The sequence below is a fragment of the Apaloderma vittatum genome, unplaced genomic scaffold, assembly GCF_000703405.1.
Source record: "Apaloderma vittatum isolate BGI_N311 unplaced genomic scaffold, ASM70340v1 scaffold9992, whole genome shotgun sequence".
Lineage (NCBI taxonomy): Eukaryota > Metazoa > Chordata > Aves > Trogoniformes > Trogonidae > Apaloderma > Apaloderma vittatum.
The window spans coordinates 14,395-36,163 of NW_009705263.1; the positions used below are offsets into that span (position 1 = coordinate 14,395).

The following is a 21,769-nucleotide window of genomic DNA, read 5'->3' on the forward strand; positions in this document are numbered from 1 at the left end:
GGGGGAGTTGACAGAATAGAGGAGGCACAAAGAGCCCATGAAAAAACTGTTTATTAAAAGGAGAGCTGTGCTTTAGCAGTTGTTACCTGATGGAAACACTACCTGGAAGAAACACCTTTTCTTCCATTTTACTACATTTGAAGAGACCTGTAATATTTCATCTCATGCATTGACAAGATAAACTAAGTTGCATCTTCACTTTGAGCAAGAATTTCTATTTGAAACACAGCTCCTTTTTAAAAATGGCCATAATTGAAGTGCAGCTTATCTGTTTTACTAATTACCTTCCCTGGCCCAACAACAGCTTGGCGGTCACTGTTTTCAGCCAGCAAGCGCTACAGGGACCTGCCTTCCCTTTCCCTGCTTCGCATCTGCAGGCACGCTCTGCGGTGAAGTAGAAAACCGTTCCCCGAGCTTCGCAGACAGTCAAGGCATTGGAGGTGGTAACCCTCACCAGGTTCCCACTACTGCGACTGTTTGACAAGGCGGAAAGCTTCCAGGAACTCATTGAAGTCGATGTTTCCATCCTTGTTGAAATCAATGCTGCGAACCAAGTCGTTGATGCTGTCATCCGTGAGTTCAATGTTCATATGAGAGCTGAACAGCTTCCAGGTTTGGTGGAATTCCTCAAAGGAGATGAGACCTGTGGAGAAGGAAGTCACAGCCACCTAAGTGCAAGTTCAACACAGGAACCGCTGCCAGTCAGTCCCTGCTCAGCACGCAAGGAGGGACCCCCCTGCTCAGGTTTGATCTCTCATCCCACCCCTGCTGGCTGCATATACTAAAGGAAGGAAAGAAAACACTAATTTTTTACATTTCACGTGACACAGCTAAACTCCCTAGCGTGGAGAGCACTGGCTAAAAAACAAATCAAAGCAATGAAGAGACATAATGCAATTTGGGAGAACAAAAGAAGGCAAAGACTGTTTTATTTTCTCTTTGCTGAACTAATTTGGTGAAGATGACTGCCTGAAAGCAGGTGACACTCAAGATCCTGAGTTCACTGCATTGCTGTCATTGCTCTCATTGCATTTTTTGTTTTGCGGAACTCCAGAACAAATGACTAGTTCTCTACCTGGACTGCACACAATCTCTCAAAATGCATCAGGTTTGTGGAAGCCTGCAGTGATATTTCAGATGCTCTTGAGGGAGGAGAAACACCTAAGCCTTAAATCAGCCAGTGAAAATGCCTTTGTACGTACTAAAGGGATCCCCAAAGTACTATGGACTTACAGTGCTGTGACCAACACCACCTGCACGCCTGCTTACCTGAGTGATCTCTGTCTATGATCCTGAATATGGTCTCCAAGTTGGATCTGTTGCGATAAATGACCTCCAGCAAGCTCGACTGGATGTGCTGAAAGACAACAGTCACACTCCTGCCGCTTTGACAGCTCTGTGCTTTCCCCAAGCAGCTACTGCAGACCACCCCATAAGTAAAAATGTTTCCTGCTCCCAAGAGTTTGCCAGTAATGCACTTCGCAGTGCATGTGCCTCAGGAAACAGCTTTGTGATGACAAGACCCACCATGCAACTCTGCATTATAGCACATCAGCAATCTCTCATTTCCAAACAGCTTTTCTGCGCTAACAGAGAAGACAGTGAGTCAGCTTTTCTGCGCTAACAGAGAAGACAGTGATCTGGGCTATGTTTTTTAACCACTCCAGAGCTGATTTTGCTGCATCTAATGAAGAAACAGCAACTCAGAAAATAGAATGTAGCCTTTGCCCAAAATTACCTCTAGATTTTGATTTCATATAAGAAACAGCAACTCAGAAAATAGAATGTAGTTTTCCTGCTCAAAAGCCTTCGCCCAAAATTACCTCTAGATTTTGATTTCATATACATCATCTATTTCTACAATGGACTGAGTGCCTCTGGACTACTTGGATTCATGCAAGCTTTTCCTACTGATTTCAGCATGGCTTTGGATTACACAGGAACCATCCGCTCTCGTATCGTCTGGCGAGCTGCTTTGCATCGTGCTTTGATGGAGGGGGGCGAGTCCTTACCTCTTGGCTCCGCTGCTCCATGGCCAAGTCGTCAAGCCAAGATTTGTATTCCAGCATGCCGTCCGCCATGCTGCGCACCAGCTGCGGTCTCAGCATTCGCCAGGGCAATCCCAAGTGTAAGACTGATTCCACTGCTGTCGCCCAGTTGCTCAGCGTGATCCTTCCTGTAAGGAAAAGCCGTGGGGACCTCTGAGAGACAGGCAGCTGAAGGCAAAGTAAAAAAGCCTAGAGCAGTACACCTACCTGGTCTACCATGCTGCTGACAGCAACAGTGTTATTTCTCCATGGCACGTGGTGAGCACTTTGGTACAGTAAAAAAAGCCCCGCACGACTGTACAGACATCAGCTGCTGCAGGCATGAGTGAGGGCACTTGCTGCTCCCCCCAGCCTCAGGAAGCTTTTGGTCATCACAACAAATCAGGGCCATGGGGCTGAAAACATCTGAACAATGGGAAGACACTAACTTTGGACATTTCCTTAGAAGTTTGTGGCCTACCGCCAGGGTCACCCTGCAGAACATGGTCTGCACGACTGCACAAACTCATCATTGACCAAGGAACATGGAGAAGCCCCTAGTTTAGCAGCTGCTCTAACAGCTGAACTAGACTTTTGTGAATAGTTTTGCTGCCACGGAAGAGAGCAAAAAAAGTAGTTTTACCCACAAGAAAATAGTTCTGCCAACTGCTGCGTCCCTTTTCTTCCCCATCCCACCACTGGACAAGTCTTAGCAACACGTAGTGGTCACTGCACCATCAAAACACTCCTGTCAGCCAGACTGTTACAAACTCTCGTCTCCTTCCTTAAGGCTCTGACAGATGCAGCTGCCATGATGTTTCTTCCCAGAGATTTTAGACTCCAGTGATGAAGGGACTCTAGAGGCCACCCAGCACCTCGCAAGTGACACAACAGGCATCTTCCAGGTTGTCTCTGCCAACACTTCACCGATACTCCTGTTCCAAAAGGTTCACCTAGTACCAAGCCTAAATTGCTACACATTAGCCTAATCACCTCTTGCTTCTCTGACATCACCTCATTAGAATGTCACTCTGAGGCATTAAGAGGTTGCCAGCAGAGACACTGAATAACAGCAAATGGGACCAATGCTCTGACAAGGTCGACACAGCCTCCCTCTGTGGCAGTTGCTGACATCTGTCAGTGAGGAGTCTCCCAACCAGCCATACACTCAGCTTGGCTGCTTCAATCCTGTCCTACCAAGGAATTAACCTGAGTGTCCCTGGGCTCAGATTTACCCGTATTGTCTGTATCGTAGGCCTTGAATGCGCTGATGAGGGCTGAGGTGTGAGCAAAGAGCTTTTCCCGCAAGGCTCGAAAGGCTGACTCTTCTACTCTGCTGATTCTGCAGGATGCAGGAAAGAGAGAAGCATGTTAAGGACTTAGCACGAAGCTCAAGAAAAGCTGCACCTTCCCAGTCCTCTGGCCTGTCCTCGCACAGCTGCTCTGCACAGCTACGTCTGGATCTCAGTGCTCATGACAAGGCACTGCACACTCGGAGCACGGTTCCCTGCAGCTGATACAGTGAATCCCTGCATCCGTTTGTGAAGTAACAAAGCAGAAGGGAACCTCAAAGGTCAAAAGTTAAACCTTAACATTCAAAAGAGAAGCTGGAAAATCAGTATTGTATAAAAGTCCCCTTCTCAACTTGCAACACTTCCTTCTCAACCTTTGACTCTCTCAGTAATTTTTTCTCAAAGTTTGGATCTTCCTCTAACTGCAATTACTTAGTAAGTCAAGCTGTGGAAGTTCCACTCTGGAGTCAACCTGTCTCAAAGCTCCTGAAGTTTTCCCTTACAGAATTTTGACTTGGAGAATACAGAGCAACTGAAAAGCCTTACCTTTGGGTCATAGTGAGAGTATGGGCTGTCTTGTTCGCTTGGTACTGAACAAAATGGGGAACGAGGTCCGGTCCCAGCTTCACATAGGCTCCCCTGTTGCTGCCAATCTCGTAGTAGTTGGAGGCTGAAAATATGGTCAGCACCTAACCCCCCCAAACAAGAGGCATTTACAGTCAGTACACATATATATAAAACAGAGGATGCATGTATCAGTGAAAGTAACACAACCGATTCCATCTGGAGTCAATAGACTGTGAAAACAACGTTTTACATGGCAAAGGAAGAGAAAGGTGGCAACTGGCCTGGAAGCCTTACGGGTGCAAGTTCTCAAGGGCAGCACCGGCCTTCACATGGATCCGGCCAGATGCTGGGTTTCCGTGCTTCCACTGTACTCTCCTGACAAACTTCCACTCTCCAGTGCAGTGAGTGGAGTCTAAAGTGCCCCTTTTGAAGTCACTGAAGTGACCTTCAATCTTCTGAGAGCAACACTTTGCTGCAGCAGCTTCGTAACACCCTTTTGTATGTCATCTTTAGAAATGGCTGCATTTAGCAGGGGCAACGGCACAAGTGAGTTCAGGCTTTTCTCAGCTACCAGGCAGGAGGACACACTTTGCCTGCACAGCAGATGCCCCAACAGAGTAGGTGGCTCCAGACTGTCCTGACCTAAGTGTGTGGGAACACACTTTAGTAAGTCCCAAAAAGGCTGTTCGGTGATTTTTTATGCACTTAACAAAGTCCTACTGGAAGAAATGCAGAGCTAAGACAAGCCACCACAGAAACCCACTCCAGCAGGATGGAAACATGAAGTGTCCTTCACACCGTCCCCTTCACCAACCTTCCGGTTGTGACAGAACTCGTAGCCCTCTTGCTTGCACTCATGGGAGCGGATGAGGAACTGCAAGTTGTACTTCTCCAGGATCTTCCTTGTCACATCAGGCCCAAAATAGCAGCCACCACCTCGCACTGTATTTACTCTGCAGCCCTCCTGAGGCATGGGGTCACTCCAGAGAATGTCTAAAATCTGAAAGGATTGGAAAAATTTACTGAATAAAGTATAGCCAGCTGATATCTCACATCAAAATGTAGTAAGCAAATACAGTTCTCTCTCTGAATCCCTCCCTGGACTGCTGCTATTACCATAGTGCAAGGGAAGAGAGATGTTTCCTGCATCTCAGCAGAACCATGATACTGCTCCGCAGGACTGTCACAGACCCGGTGCGCCAGAGAAATGATAATTGTGAGCCTGGAACTGCAGGCACACCCAAAGTGCCTAGGGGAGGAGGGGTATCCATAAATCAGGCCTGATACAGGCTGTTACAAACTTTGCTGCCTCTAAGATTTCTAATAGCCTTGCCTGTCCTCCTTCATCCCAAAAGACAAGTCCCAGGGCAAGGACACCCAGCAGATCCTGAGGCCATGAGCTGGCTTAGCATTAAACTACTTTGTTCTCTAGGACATTGTGCAGCCTCCAGCAATTTAAGTGCTGACTCAGTAACCACTGTTTGGATTAAAGTTTAATCTCTTTAACCCTGACCTCAATATATAGCTTTATGTTGACAAGGTATGCAATGCTGGGGTCATATATAATGTGAAGCAAGTAACCGTGTTTTCAGATGAGTGCTGTGCTAGAGGAAACACTGGAGCACAGAAAGCCAAAAGCCCAGTGAAGACGGTGACTCAGGAGGGTAGCACAAAGTTGCCAGGAGAACTGCAGCTAGCACCAGTCTTGCACACAGCCTGCGTTCTTCTAACTGACTCATGCACAGCTCTTCAATCGCTAGGGAAGCATGCCACGGCATGGGCTGGGGGTAGCGCAGAAGAGATCACATGCTCAAACTACAGCCCTTCCTGGCTACTTAACCACTGAATGATCAACACCAGGCAGTTTCAGGGTACAGAGCAGTAGGCTCTCTAACCCCATTAGCCTGCTTACTGCTGTTTCAACACTGAGTCGCTCCTTAACTCCACTGTACGGCCAGCTAAAATCTCTCTGCAGACAGATTTATTTTTTGTGCTGAGATTGCTCATAACAGAGAACAAACCTGCAGGAAGCACCCACAGCCCACTGAGCTCAGGACCCTGCTTAGAATACTCACCTGCTTCCACTCCTCCTGGCGAGTCCAGCAAGGCCCATCCGAATCTGTCAAGGAGACCGTGCTGGAATAGGTGAGCTCTCCCGACTCGGCCTCACTGTTCCCCCCCAGCCGGCGGCACCAGTCAATTTGCTCTTGCACTGTCTGTCGGACCCACTTGGAGAACTCCAGTCTGTTGGCCATGCTGGGAGCCTGGGTTGGCCTAGGCTGCTGCAATAAACTGGGAGCTGCCTTGTTCTCTGCTGGATCAGCTTCTGCTTTGCTCTCCCCGTTTATTTCCTGTGTTTCCACATCTCTGTGCGACTCTTTTCTTTTCTTCCCTCTCAACACAGAAGTAAACTGAAAGGTAAGAGAGAAAAGAGAGCTGGCCACACCACTTGGAAACCTACATCTCCAGCTCTAACATCTTGTACTGACAAAATGTTAAGTGACCCAAGTCTCTGAGCCTCCATTCCCTTTGCTGCCATCCAATGCTGATTAACTGGGAGAGATTATTAGTGCCATCCTCGCAGATGTGCTATTCTTGGTTTGCAGCCAGGGCCCCACATCCATCCCGATCTGTTGCTTCTTCATTGATTTTATGCTGCTCAGACATTTCACAAAAGGTAGAGTACGTGGATTTTATCTGCCATGCAAACTAGTCAGCAGTGCTTACATTGGGAGAAGGGAAGCAGTATTTCTCAACCAGAAAGTGAGGCAGACGAGTTAAATTACTTATCAAAACCCGATGGAATTCTAGGGTGAAAAACAGGCTGAGAAACTGTGGGCCAAAGCCTCATCATCACTGTGTTTTTACAGCTGGCACCAGCACATCTACTTACCTATGCCACTACCCACCACTTCCCTGGCTACAGTCCTTACATCTTCCAGAAACCCAGAGTGCTTCTTCCTTTCACACTGACGGACACGCTGTTAAACCAAAGCAATCCACTCCAAGCCTGTACCTAAACACACTTTGTCTAGGAAGACCTTCCTTTAGATTTGTCTGCCAAGTTGACATGTAGAAATAAGCTCCTCACCACAAATCAGCAACACTTGTCTCTCACAATATCTAGGAAATAAAACCTACTTTGTTCCTTTGAATTTTCTCAAGCATGTCCAGGTCAGTGGTGTCAGAGATGCCCCCATGTATTATGAGGACTTTTTGATCAATCAGGGTGGCCAGGGGCAGCCAGCAGAAGACATTCTGAATCATCTTCAAGATTTTCTTTCCGTGTGTCTAGGAGGACATGTCAGAAAGGAAAAAGGTGAAACATCAAGCTGTCAAAGACCACGTCTCATGCGGTGAAGAAGACACAAACACATGCCTACCTTGTATTTCTGCATTACTTCCTTGGCAAAACCGTAGCTAAAGGAATAGGAGAAAGGAAGTTCAGTGCGATTTCACAGTGACACCAGACATCGCGATCAGCCCCGCACAGAACCCGTACCGTAAGTTGACCATGTGGTCCTCATGGTTCCCACGGTTGAGGTGAACCTCCTTTGGATAGATCAAGAGGAAGGTAAAGAGTACGATGAGGATCTCAAGGGACTGTTTGCCTCTATCTACAAAGTCCCCGTTGAACACGTAGGACTTGGAAGGGGAAGGAAGGCCATTCTGTAAAAGCAGGGAAGAGGTAGCTGTTACAAGAGAGACCTCCCCGTGATCTACACATACCTCCACCCGCAACTGCACTCCTGTCCCAGGTTGCCTTATACAATAGATTCTAATTCTTTTTTTATCCTGTTGGCTTCCGGTGGAAAACGCTCTGAAAAGTAAAATCTGGCAGCCAGGAAGGGCTGCCATTTGTATCGGCACTTTTACAGAAATGTCCACTGCCTCTTCCCAAGTGTATGTGTATAATAGGGTTTTAAGTCAGCCAGGGAATAAAGCTGCTGCTTTGTGAAGCTGTTTTACACTGATTAATTGACCTTGAGAACTGCACGTGAAGGGCTCGGATTTGCAAAATATTTCTCAGCATGACCCATGCAATACCTCTTGCAATGCCCACCCAGCCTCCCTCTCCAAATATGGTGCCTACCTTATAAAATATGAGGAACAAGTCGTCCAGCTGGCCGTGCAAATCTCCTAACAGGCAGGAAAAGACAAGCCACCAATAAATAACTTCCTATGAAGTATCTGCCCTGAAAATTCATGACCACTGAAACAGTTTGGAAGTTCAAGGTGCAAGTTTCCTTACACTGAGGCAGTGTGGCGTAAGGTAAAGGACATAGTGAAAAGACTTGAGCTGGAGCCTGCCAAGGACCACAGAAAATCCACACTCTGATTCAGAAGCTTTGTTTATTTTTCTTTTCAGCATAGCATAAAAAACTGCTTGCCTGTGATCATTACATGGGAGAAGTCTTTGCATACAAAATCATAACCAAACCAAAGTCTTATTTAACATTATATGGGAGAGAGAAGTTTGTTCTCCTGCATGTAAAAGTCAGTGCTGAGTACGTATGTTTCAGAAATACCTCAAAGTTTAAACATTAGACCTAGAGTAGGAAAATAATGGTGAGAAGCTTTGTCTCTTGATAGGAAACAAAGATGTGTTAGTATTCGGGATGTGAAGGCATACGCTTCTGCTAACAAAGACTCAGCCAAAACAGCTCTGGGACTTAGTTATTTAAATAATCTCAGGCCACAGAACAGGACAGAAAATTACTGAGTTTGATGTCAGTCCTTGACAGAATGTGGCGTCTGTATTTTAGTAAAATGATTCCAGGTTTGGAGTGACAGAACAAAGACAAATTTGAATCTGGTTCAAAAATTCTTGAAATCTTTGCTGTAGTGTATAACAATTTTAAGAGCCACAGGCCATCATTATCACCTTTTATCTTCCCTTAGACAAATGTATAGCCTTATCTTTTCCATCCTCCCTTCTCCTCTCCTTTCCTATTTATAATCGGCATCACAGCACCACTGCTACAGCAGGGTTTGTTAATGAAGTATCCCCAAACCTCTTGTGGAAGCCAAACACAAACGTACCGCACACAGTGACCTCCTCGCTGTAGCAAGTGGAGACATGACTGATGTTTGGCAACTGCTTGAGGTGCTTCCTGGTCTCATGCAGAAGGTTTAAGACATAGCGTGCGTGGAGCTGCTACTAGGAGAAAGCGAAGGGATTAAAGCAGGAAATCAGTGACCTCCACAGCAACACAGCTTGGTCTGCCAAGGGCTCAAGGAGCACCACGATAGCCTGGATGGCAGAAACTCTCACTGGGACAACACTCAGTGGTGACCTCTGGGCTTACAAGAAAGATGAGGCAAATACTGGGAAAGAGCAGGACGGAAGAGACTCGCCCAAAGCAGCCCAGCCTCTGCACTGGTGGGAGGTGGCAAGAGAACCCAAAAGCCCAAGAGGACCCTAGCTCCCCGTGGTGAAGGCTGTATCTCCTAGGCAACACCACCTCTGAGAGCCGCAGAAATTCCAGCCCACTATCACAGGTAAGAAGCTGCTCGTGTAGATCTTTCTCACCTTTTCCTTATTAAACAAGGCCATGAGCTGCTGTGTCTCCTGCAGAAACACATTTGCTCAAAGCCCAAGCAGAAATTTAATGTTGGTCAAGACACTAGAGACCTTTGTTTTAGAAGTTTTTTGTTTGCAGAAAAGATGCTATAGCCTATTTTTGCAGTTCAGCACCCTGACTGAGGGATGGCAGCAGAACACTGCAGTTGTACAAAGATTTGTCTTGTCAGTGCTGCTGGATCTTCCCTCATCAAAAGCTACTGGACTTCCCTCATCAAAAAATTCACCTTTTACAGTTTAAATAGGCATTTAAATGGCACAAAACAATTTTAATCAGCCGATTCTATCTGGGCCATCCCATCTTTTTTACAAATTGAGAAACTGCAACCACAAATGACAGCATGTTTCAACATGGACTGTGGTGGGTTTTTTCCTTTTAAAATGAAATTCAATTGCACACACAAAACTTAAGAGTTTTCAGTTTTGTCAGAACTGCATTTTCAGAAAAGAAAAAAGTTCCTAAGGCAGGGGGAAATACCTACCAGATCATTCCCACCCCCTTTGCTTGTTATACTCCAATCAGCTGAGCTTGTTAGAAAGTGTAAAACGAAAAGAGCTGTCCTACACTCATCTGTAGAGAAGGGGAAAGCGTGGTTCCTTTTTGGATCCTTACTTGTTTCTGCTTGAAAGCTTCCAGCAAGGCAGTCGCATGGTCAGGAAGGAGTGGGAAAGAGAGACGGGGTCCAGCGTAGGAGTCTGGCACCTCCATGGATTCATAGTCACAGTATTTTTCCAGCTCTGCCTCTTTGAAGCTTTCCCCACTTATGAACATGCGACTGATGAAATCCCCTGGATGGCAGATTGGTCGGTTTGTTTGTTGTGTGTGGGGTTTTTTTAAAAAAAAAAAGGAAGAGACAAGAAAAAAGTTAAGTTGGGTCAATATACCATTTTAATAATTTGCTAAAGAAAAGCTGTTTGATTAGGCTAGAGCTCAGGAGCAAGAGCAGCAGCAAAGGCTAGTGCCCAGTTTGACACTGGTACAGAATTTACAGCGAGGAAGAGGTTGCAGGGAGAAGTACCTGTGTTAGGCAGTGCTGGCACCTACATGAATTCCTACAAAACTCTAGTAAAGCCAGGTGGATGTTGGTTGCCATGGATAATTGTAATCTTATTTTCCAGGACATGCAAAAACTAACTGTATGTTAAGGAACTGTCTCCTGTGTTCCATTGTTTTTTCTAAGCTTGCACCTACATTCTCAGTGTTGCACAAAATTCATATAAATACACATTATTTTATTACAGCTCTAACATCTTAGGGCCCAACTCAAGGAACAGGATGTTATTGCCCCATTTCATACAGACACTGAAAAAAACTGTTCCTTAACAGAGCTTTGCCATTAAACACGGGGGGTGGTTGTGAGAAAAAGGGTGGCAGTTTGAAAGGAAGCACTGAGTTCCTCAGCGGAGTAAATGGTTCATTTTAACCTACTGTTGTAAGATATCAGAAGTAAGCTCGTTAGCGAGTTCCCAGCAGTAAGATATAACATAATGCTCCCTGTAAGTTCCGGAAGATACTGTGTTTATTCCCACAGCACTTCTTCCCCCCACCCCAATTATAAATGAGATATCAAATATAAATAAAGTAGATATCCTAGAGCACAGTTCCCAGAAGATGGATTCTCTTGGTTCAGAAACAGACTCTGCAGAGCCCTGGTTAGCATGGATCACTGTAAGAAGGCTGATTTTTAATACTGCTCTTACAAAACATACTGAGCTTTTATTCCCTCTTCCAGCTCCTGAGGAGCAGGAATTGCCCCACATGCCTGACACAGCTCTGGCAGTCTCTGGAAAATACTCTCCTATCCAAATTCCCGGTGCCATTGCTCTCTAGACTTTCTTGGCCCCCTTGGCCATCCTGAAGGGCCAGCACAGGGCAAGGAATCAACACAGGGTGCAACCTTCTGAGCCGCTGGCACCACATCTACAAACGGCACATGGAAACTTACTCTCTTTACTGCTGCTTGGCGTGAAGTGGTCCATGAGGTAACTGAAGAAGTTGTGAAGCTGCAAGAAGAGAGCAAGCCCATCATCATTCACCCTGAAATGAAATTCTGCAGAGCAGCAACTTAACATGATCTTCTTTCTAGAAGTATTATCTATGGCCTTCTCATGCTGTCTGGTCTGTACAACAAATCATTCCATGCAAATTCTAATTTTCGGTATTTTGTGACAGTGAGAAAAGTAGCTTTATCCTCAAGCCATACAGACAGCTCTAAGCCCTCCCTCTCCCTGCCTAACAACAAGGCAACTTTATGAGGGAATATTAATCAAAATCGGGTATAACAAACCAACTAGGCTTGCTGTTGTGTTCGGACTCAGGAAAATCAATGTGAAGTGGTCCTTATGGCTTTCTTTCAATACTCATTACTTAGCCTTTCATCAGACATAAGCAGGCAGGAAATGAATAGGCTGAGAATGGGGAGGACACCCAGTCCTTGTTCCACTGAAGCACTTGGAGGGTTACTAGCCAGCAGCCAGAAATCTGCATGTCTGTGGCACAGAAACCACCCTGCTATGTATTTTCCTACATACTCTTTTCCTTGGCACCTTACCTTGATCTGATCCTGCTCGCAAGCATACTCAATGGATTGAAAGATTCTCCAGGTGCAACGTCGGCGCATTTCCAGCCGAGCAACATGGCGCCGGTACCACCGCTGGATCAAGACAGCTGCCTTGAAAGCTAGGGGACAAAATCAGAACGAACTTGCTGAGGTGCAGCGGCTGCCACTGAGGTACCCTGCTACCGCTCCTTTCCTGACCCTGGAAACTGAAGAGCGACCTTTGTTTTTCAGGAGCAAGTTTTTAAGAAAGGTGTTCTGATATCTAAGTATTAAGGATAACAAAACACCCAGTTCTTGTCACCACATTACAAGAGGTTGATCTGACCCTGCCTCAGCAGAGACCTCTGAAGCAATTTTAACCGTCGCTGCTGGCTCCCGGGCACCAGCGTTAACAGCAACTTACTAAGACCTTCAGATTCCAACACGTTCTTCACTATCAAGAGACAATTTCCTCCCTTTTTATCGCCCTTGATCATTTTCAGGTCTGTCCTACAATATAGGTACTGGAGCTTCAGGAAATCAGAGATTTGACTGAAGCAACACAAGAAGTGGGGAGAACATGACACAGAACGAACAAAATGCCAGGAATTTCCACGTGCCTTGTTGTGATTCAATCCACAGCCAGCACTGATTCCACCCAAATGATGGCTATTTGCCCTGGTCCTTAAAACATAACTGTCCCTCTTCAGTTCCCCAATTCCATTATTTTTCATTAAAAGATTATTTCAGATGGGGTGTGTGCATATCTAAAGTGAAGCACACTGGTGCGGTTTCTCATTTCCTTTTTCAAGTTCTGCTGCAGAAATACCTCTAGAAATTCCTCTGTCTACAGACTGGCCCCAAACTCAAATGGAGAGAACAGTTAGCACTGCTGCAGAACCTCACGTTGCCCTGGCATCTGTTTTGTGAGAAACCACTGCTGCATCACCAAAGCAGTGAGAGCCTGGATTCTGTGGGGTGGAAAAGCTTTACAAAAAGAAAATCCCCCACGCCTACCCCAAAGGCTACTAAGTGCAGGCAGGAAACAAAGGGAACATAGTAATTCAATTAGCTTGCATTAATTACATAACATAAACCTAAACCACCCTTCATGTACTAAAAAACATTGACCTTTACCTAAATAGGATATCCTGATGGCTTATATATTGAAAATAATAATCCTTCTAAATTGTGTTAATGTTACAGCACTAGGAGCTGCAGAGCACGAGGAGGGAAGAGCTTTTGCTGTTGTGCAGCTGGGGAACCGAGTCACGGGCAAGAAGGTAGGACTTGGCTAGCCTTAATTCAAGAATAACTCAAGTATTCTTTATCTGAGCCTTATATCTTGAGAAAATGCTTACTCATCTGCTGGGCTAAGGAAAAATACAAAAGGCTGACCTTTTTTTTCTCTGTACCTTGGTGCTCCTGATGCAGCCTCTTCAAGGCTCCATTGTAACTGACCCAACACTAGCTGCCGTACTCCCTGTACAGTAATTTGGCTGGCACGTAACCAGAATCACCATCACAACCACTCTCTAAAATAAAGAACTTCTAAATAACTCGCATCCCCTAAGAGTGGATAGATGTCCAGTTACTGCAGTAGGAGTCAGATGTATTTCAACTGAATGCCCATCACAAATTCATAGTTATGACTCCACAGATACTGGTGAAATCTAGAACCTTCAAAACATTAAAAACAATTTGTTATGGGGTAGCCATTATAATGAAATAGCATTGAACTTGGGAAAGTCCGTGGTTCTGTGGTGCTATAGACAACAGACAAGGCTAACTTACTTAAACAAAAGGTGGAGATTTTCAACAAAAATTACAAAAAAAAAGTCTGAGTCACGACAGTATCCCCACTTTCTTGATTTATAAATGCAATTGCTATTTTTCTTTTCAAAGCACTTGCAAACAGTTTGCACCATACTACTGTACTGCCAGTGCTGATAACTGAATGATTCAAACAACAAAGAAATATGTTTACATTTTTACACTTCCTTATGTGTAAAGTCTCCTAAACTCTTTTTGTTCCACAGTAGACCTAAGCACACACTCCAAAAATTGATACTGTCATACAGAGGGTTTCATAAAAATAAATCAAGAGCCACAAATAAATCTAGATTATTATAACAGAGATTAAGATCATTGCGCTGATGTAATTAGGAAAAAAAACCCCACTCTTTGCTTTTTAACTTTTCTTAGCCACACGATCTTAGCTTCTTTAGAACCAGATTTATTTTGGCTTTGCTAATGCTTCTGCTTTATCAGTCCTGCCTCACTAACACAGTCTTTAAAAACAGAGTCCACCAGAAACAGCAGGGTGATATCATCTCTCTCGCTGTCAGCGCGTGACAACACGTATGTTAGACAGCAACTCATTAATCTGTCAGATGTTAGTTCTAACAGAAATACTTTTTGCTGCTTTATTCCTGGTCGGATTTTGATTGATTTTAATTTAACCCTGCTCTGAATAGCTGCTCTTTTCTCAAATCTACTTGTCTTCTGCCCAGCTGAGAGCTGAGAGCTGCGCTGAGACTCTTTGTCATGTGAAACTCTTAAGACCTAGCCTCACCTCAATACTATATTTAAAAGAACAGGTATCTGAGAAATGAAACACATCCATTGTAACCTTGCAATGGCATGTGCAGGAGCAGACAGGAGATTACTTTTCAAAGAATCACTCACCATTTTCAGACTTCTGCAGGGAGTACTTGTAGTTGACATTTACAGAACTACCAGATCCCATGTTCTCCAACGAGTGCTCCTAGGATGCTGCGGCCTTGCCCCCCAGTATCACAAAAACCATGAGAGAGATGCAGGAAAGACCTTTCAGTCAGAATTAAAACAGCTGCAACATGTCCCACAGTGCTGAGAATCTGTAATTAAATATATTCACGCTTGTTATGATCAATGGAGCAGATGGCCTTTCTTGTGCCCAAGTACATCTTCCACTACTAGGTTTTTCCAGCTACTTTTATTGTCTTCCTGGCAATCTGAGATGCAGATTTCTGTCTTACTGTTTCAAATTTCAAGTCAGCCAAATGAACAGGAATAATTTCAGCACCTTTCCTAATTGTATGAAAATAGCAGAGATTGCCTATGTTAGGTGCTGTAATCGTAAGGTAGGTGTATAAATCAGGCATTCATATACTCTCACAGTGCTTCGCATGCCTGATCTCAGGCTCCTAAACTCTTAGCAATACTTTAGGTTTTGACCTGACCCTGCATTTCAGATGCTGCAATAAAATAATGTTGATGGATCTCTGAGAGCAGACTCCATCTCTGAATTCTCATGCTGCCTCCCCCCTTCCTCATGCACAGCTGAAGCACCTGCATAAGGGCACTAAAATACTACACGGGGCTGCAAGCGAGAGGCATTTGTATACTGTAGAGGGAAAAAAAAAAAAAAAGACTTTTCTATACTCATCAGGAGCTGTAAAAGTCATTCAGGTGATTCATTAGCTAACAATCAGTGTATGCAGACAAATATTCGTGCATATAGCCATCTGCGAAGGATAACTCTAATTATGAGGGATGAACACACAGATGGTATTTAAGTCTATTTGTAGCACCACAGCTAGAGGGGAGATAAGTCCAAAATAACAATCGGCTATCATAAGAAAATAATCAGCTTTGTTAAACGCTACTTTCCTTCACCTCGTGGATCTGCTTGAGTGTGGGATCATGTTATACCATCGATTGCTCAGATCCTAGACAGTATAAAAAGGACAGGACAGCCAGACTTCTGTAACCTCACTGCTGTGGAAAGCTCTGGTCAGCGCAAATGGATACTGCTTCAAAATTAGGTCAAATTCTGAAATCTCTCACTTTGAGGACATCCAAAATTTCGTTCACAGTCAGACATGGTTCCTGTGGAAAAAAAAACACAAAAGTATCGTGTACTACTGCTAAAGCAGTCTCAGACTATATCACATAATAATTACAGATTTTTATTCTAACCCAGAAATGGGGGAAGAGAAATCTGAGAAAGAGTGGGAAGGAAATAAACACCTAGACAAACCTTAACCCTGGTTCTAGCACGAGACGCCAACTCAAAGGATTTGGAAGGGTCAGGGCAGCATGGCCACAGAGGTACTTTTCTCCAGCAGAAGGAAAAGCCCTCTTTTTCTCACTTCCCACAATCCTTTTACCTCCTTCGGTCTCTTTCCACCTAACCCAGGTCTTTCCTCTCAAAGTAGCTACAGATCTGCACAAACGGTAATTGAAGGAACATGACTGGTGTTGTATAAGGTGCGTGTGCAGGGTTTTCTCAGGAAGATGAGTGGTGCTGAGCAACATTTCAGCTTGGAAAGCTTCTAAAGCAGATGAAATGCTGACATTCTCTACCTTGCCCAGGATGTCAGATTGCACGATGGCATCTTCATAGTAACTGGGAAACGCAACAAGAGGATACGTAGCAGTGTTCTCGACAAAATACCCATCACTCTAGTTTTATTCTAACGACATCATTTCTTACCAGTGTCAAAAATGGCCTGAAATCACTGCTAAATTGTGCCCAATTACATCAAGTGCTTTATGGCCTTTGTGCTTAAATAGTGCAGGTACTGCAGCAATTTTCCATATTATCAACTACTCAAATAGACAACTGCAAAAATCACACTCCCTAGCGTTTAAGACTTCATGATGCTTCAGCTTTTTGCAAGAGGTGAGTACCTGTAATGATACCCCTACAAAAGCAAATATGAGGGGAAAAAAAAATCTTTTTCGGGAACTAGAACTTTTCCAGATCATTTTTTAGAAATAGAGAACAGGTTTGAAGTTAGTGCTGAAGGAAACAGGTACTTGGCTGGCTCAGGATGCATACAGGGACACTGCCTAGCTGTTTTGGTAAAATATGACCATGGATTTGAGAGTACCTTTGGAGACACACGATAAAACTTTTGCTCATTTTTCTCCTTCCCTGCAAAACATCTGTTCTTTGGACAGCCCTACCTGAAATATAAATGTGGCCATCTGTACCAAGGGGTGGTCTAGTATCAGTGAACCCTAGGAGCACCTGCAGAGAATAAGGGCAGGCAACAGCACCTACCTGTTTATCTTACTGTGGATGGTCTTGTCAGCAGGTATCTTGCAAGCAATTCCTGGAGCTGCCAACCTTTTCACTTCCTTACCCTCTGATGTTTCTGAGACCCTCAGCCTGAGCTAAGGAATGCACAGCAATAAACCAGAGACTCCAATGGAAGCAAACCTGTTTCAAGGGTGAGAAGAGTGAGGAAGAAATACAACCAGTCCAACCAGTCAGCACCTCTGTGCAGAACCCTTATCCACTCAGCAGTGACATGCACTCCTCCCCTTCCTAAAATCCTACACCCAGGAAAAAAAAGCGGAACAGGAGCCGAGATGAACATCATCTCAAATCCAGGCTGTATTAAGCAACCAGGTGAGACACAAAATCATCCAGCTGGTGAACTGTATGCTGCAGACTGCCGCTGTCTGATTTTGCTCTTGGCCACCATTCCCGTCCTGCAGAGATTTTGACGTTTTTTCTGCTGCAGCTCGAAGGTCTCTGAAACAGGCTTTTCCCACTCCTTCTGGGAAGCTGCAGTATGTTCTATGAAGCTCATTCCTGGGAAGCACCACTGCACAGAGCGCCTGTTAGCCAGCACTCAGGCCAAGTAAAACAAGGTGTTAGAACCCCCTGTATGCACTTACATGAGGACAGAACTAAGCTACCACCAAGAAAAAAATGTGGACTCAAGCCACATGTGAACACAGACAACGAATAAACAAAGTTCAGTGCCTCAGGAGACCACAGACATGTAGAAAAGATGCATGTTCCCTGTTGAGCAGGCAAGGGAACTGTGTAACAGCCACACTCCACATGTACCTCCCAAGGCCACGGATAACGCACCTGGTTTGCAACACTTAAAACACAAGTTGCTAACACATTTGAAACTACCAGGAATAGTGTTCTCAGCAGGAGTAGCGAGGTGATCATTCCCCTGTACTCAGTTTTGGTGAGGCCTCGTCTCGAGTACTGTGTCCAGTTTCGGGTCCCTCACTACAAGAAGGACACTGAGGTGCTGGAGAGGGTACAGAGGCGGGCTACTAAGCTAGTAACGGATTTGGAGCATGTGTCATATGAGGAACGGCTGAGGGATTTGGGGCTGTTTAGCCTGGAGAAGACTCAGGGGAGACCTTATCGCTCTCTACAGCTACCTGAAAGGAGGTTGTAGCGAGGCGGGGGTCAGTCCATTTTCCCTAGTAGCAAGGGATAGGACAAAGGGAAGTAGCCTTAAGTTACGCCAGGGCAGGTTCAAGTTGGATATTAGGAAGAATTTGTTTACTGAGAGGGTTGTCAGGCATTGGAACAGGCTGCCCAGAGAGGGAGTTGAGTCACCATCCCTGGAGGTGTTTGAGACGGATGGATGTTGTGCTGAAGGACATGGTTTAGTGGTATTGACAGGGCTAGACCAAAGGTTGGACTCCACGATCTTGAAAGTCTCTTCCAACAAAAACTGTTCTATGATTCTAATTGATTAAAGGAAAACTTGCACTTAGCTTACTATAAGTATTATTTTAACTCCTTCAAAACCAAAGAAAACGACAGTCTTTTGAATCAAATCCTACAGTCACATCAATGAGCTTGTCCACGCTACACATCTGTGCAGTATTTGGTGCTCCACCCACGTGAATCAAAGGCTTCCTACAAGACTGAAGCTAACTCCAGGAAAGATGCCACACCTGACATTGCACGTGCACCACTGAATCCCCACCAACTTGACAATTTTATAGACGTTTTGAACAACTGTGGCAAAAGAATATGGAAGGCAATGAAAGGATGCAACGGGCTTACTGAAAGTAAAACTACTAGGAAAAAAATTAAAAAGAGGTGTCCTAGAGAAACAGGAATTTTTAAGTTCTGCTACAAGAAAAACAGCAAATTTGTTTAAGAACTACAGATGAATTTAAAAAATAAACTAAAATACTTCTCCTAGCTAGCACTAGGGAAAGTGGTGATCCTGCCTTGCCTTCTGTGCATGTCCCGTGTACACATCAGACTTGGCACTTCTCAGACCTGGAAACAAGATGGTGAAGTTTTTTTTATTTTACATATGCACTGGGCTCTCTACTGGCAGTTACTGCAGTGCCAAAATGGAAAATTGCAGATAGAAAACTCCCAACTTTAGTTTTCTACAGCTTAACATATACAAAAGGATATTTCACTTCAAACTACGGGTGCTGAATAACTACTTCTGAACACAAAACATTGTTACAGACAAGTGCAAAGAAAAATGCAACTTACCTTGCCACCAGTTTCTACCTGAAGGATTTATTAAGATAAACACAGTAGAAGCCCTCCAGTTTTTCGATTTTTCTTTCTATTCAGTACCCAACGTGACGAATCATTTCTGAACTGATTTGCTTGATGAGAGATTCAGAAAGTCCTCCTCAGACTCTAACTCTTCCCTCGGGCACACAGCAGAAAGTGCCGTACAGAACGCGCGTGCTGTTCTGCACCGAGAGCACACCCTTCCAATTTATTTACTGCACAGTTGTTCTGAGCAGCCTTAAAAATCCTCTCCCATGTGATGCTTAAGAAAGCCTACAGATCTGAAATGGATTAGGATTACTGAAGAGGATTATGAATGAGAAAGGCAGTATGTTGGCCTCTCTCATCTTAAGAGTCAGCTCTTACACACTTTCAAATTGCCTCTTGCTAAATGCAAACTTTGGGAGGAAAAAGAATTTAACAATTCCTACGTTGGGCTGCAAAATCTTTGTAACTAGGGAATCTGTACTGCAGAAGCAAAAGGATGAAAGAAGCAAGGATAATGTATTTAACTTAGCTCTGTTTAATTACTTAACAAAGTTCTAAGTCTTGAATCTCACTGGGCTTCAGACAACAGAAAAGCTATTTTACTTTCAAGTCACTAAAAAGTGCACACACAAAGCAGATAAAATTTCAAGCAGGACTCAATTCAAATAACTAAAAATATTCTTCTTTTTGTTACAAAAGGAGTAAGAGTCCACAAAACACCCAAACCCTCCAGTCAGCTCTACATTTTAATGTTTCCAGCCTTAAGATTCAGATGAAGTCTTAACAGTTGTGTGTCTCTGCATTTTTATCGACTTCCAGTTCATAGGCAAGGGCAGCTCAACACATCTCACAGGCTAAGTCATCTAGTTGATAGGATGTGTCATTATGCAAGGGCAGCTCAACACATCTCATAGGCTAAGTCATCTAGTTGATAGGATGTGTCATTTACCAGTTGATTAGTGTTTATAGTTTTAGCTTGCCATTTAACTAAGACCACAAGTTATGTATTCTTTTGGTTAGCTCACCCTATTCAGGTTGACATAAAGACCTGATTCTGTTGGCCATCAGGATGTGTGAACATTTATAAACAGATGAAATGACAAAAAATCAAATCAGACTTGTTCAAATCTAGTTTCCTTTCTTGTTTACATCTCAAAACCCCCAGCCTTTGCTTACTCAGCTCTGGGGCTGGGCCTGAGCAAGTTCTGAACAGCTGGTACCACAAACACAACAGAAGCAGAAATTGTTTTCTGAAGAGTCATGGATTCCAAATTTTATACACTCCAGATGTGTTTGTACACACTGAAACCATCACATTTGATTAAATTTACCTACCACTGCATATGTGCACACCTCCCTTCCAGAAGATAATCAGCCTAACACCAATGAGGTCAAGAGGACTGTGCAAAGTTACACCTGTAAGGATCCTTTTGTCTTTACTTGTGGGTGGCTGTTACATAAAGGCAACGTGCTGGGAGTGGGAGTCAGTGCCTGCTCTCCAAAAGAAAGTAAGGCTATTCTACAATCCCCGAGTTCGTGTGACCACAGTTATTTACATCCTCCTCCAGGAGCTCTCTGTTTTTCAAATTGATCTTTCTGGCACACTACTGCTACCATCAGTGTACAAACTGGGTCAAGGCAAAGCTGGCAGCGCAACGATGCAGGCAGCAGTAGAGGATGCAGGTAAGTAGGTTATGACACTCAGCCAGACTCAGCACAAGGAGAGAAAGGACACAGATCTCCAGAAAGCACCCTCCAGGAACAGTCTGCATAACCGCCGCACGAGTTCCTCGGGTGACAACTGCATGGATCTGGAAGTGGTCCTCTGACCAAAGACTGAAGGCATGCCCCCACAGTGAACAATGTGACCTTGAACATCTGTGTGACTGCTTAAATCCTTGTGTATTTCTACAGTGCGCCCAAGAAGGGCCTGAAGTCAAGATGCAATCACAGCACAACCCAGCACTGCCACCCCTCAGCACTGTAGAAATTATAAACTTCCTAGTGAAGGTAACTTTCAAATATATACGAGGAAAATGACCCATTTTTAAACTCACTGCTGTGCCATCACCAGCTTCTCCCATCTATTGGGGATAAAAGCCTCTATTATCACAGCTCCTAATTTCCGAGGAATACACTGACCCTAGTCTACAGCTACACATGCAGCTAACTGCCACATCTGACCCTGTAGGCTCATGGTGGAAAAAGCAGAATGACATTAGGAATAATATCACATCTCTTCCTAAGTCAAGTCATCAGCTGCAGATTTTGATTTATTTTCAGACCCACAGGCCACACAAAATATATTATTTTTATTAGTTCGCATGTAAGTACAGTCAAGTTGCACAACTCTATGCAAAAAGTGTTTAGCCATCATCATCTGGTAGAAAATAGATGTAATTACAATAAAATCAAACTTCAAATACAGTTAATTAACAATTTTATCTGCAACACTTGAAAGAATTAACAAGTCA

General features: G+C 44.3%; 1 protein-coding gene across 1 annotated transcript; it reads right to left on the bottom strand.

The window, feature by feature from the left end:
• Positions 1 to 307: 307 nt before the first annotated feature.
• On the bottom strand, positions 308 to 14,759 carry PPEF2 (protein phosphatase, EF-hand calcium binding domain 2). The gene is made up of 16 exons (XM_009865324.1): positions 14,699 to 14,759; positions 12,023 to 12,150; positions 11,417 to 11,474; positions 10,084 to 10,259; positions 8,930 to 9,044; positions 7,980 to 8,026; positions 7,389 to 7,555; positions 7,270 to 7,306; positions 7,028 to 7,177; positions 5,962 to 6,297; positions 4,701 to 4,886; positions 3,866 to 4,008; positions 3,263 to 3,369; positions 2,013 to 2,176; positions 1,270 to 1,357; positions 308 to 643 (listed from the first exon to the last, which is right to left on the bottom strand). The coding sequence occupies exons 1-16, from the start codon at positions 14,757 to 14,759 to the stop codon at positions 465 to 467; spliced, it is 2,142 nt and encodes a 713-aa protein (XP_009863626.1). The 3' UTR covers positions 308 to 464.
• Positions 14,760 to 21,769: the final 7,010 nt, after the last annotated feature.

What these genes read in the sequence shown, in the direction of transcription:
- PPEF2 (XM_009865324.1), bottom strand. Translation starts at nt 14,759, where the DNA reads ATGGGATCTGGTAGTTCTGTAAATGTCAACTACAAGTACTCCCTGCAG. An exon ending in CGAGGAGGTCACTGTGTGCG is followed by an intron (nt 8,027 to 8,929) that starts GTACGTTTGTGT and finishes CCTGCCTGTTAG; the next exon opens with GAGATTTGCACGGCCAGCTG. An exon ending in CTACGATACAGACAATACGG is followed by an intron (nt 2,177 to 3,262) that starts GTAAATCTGAGC and finishes TTTTCCTTACAG; the next exon opens with GAAGGATCACGCTGAGCAAC.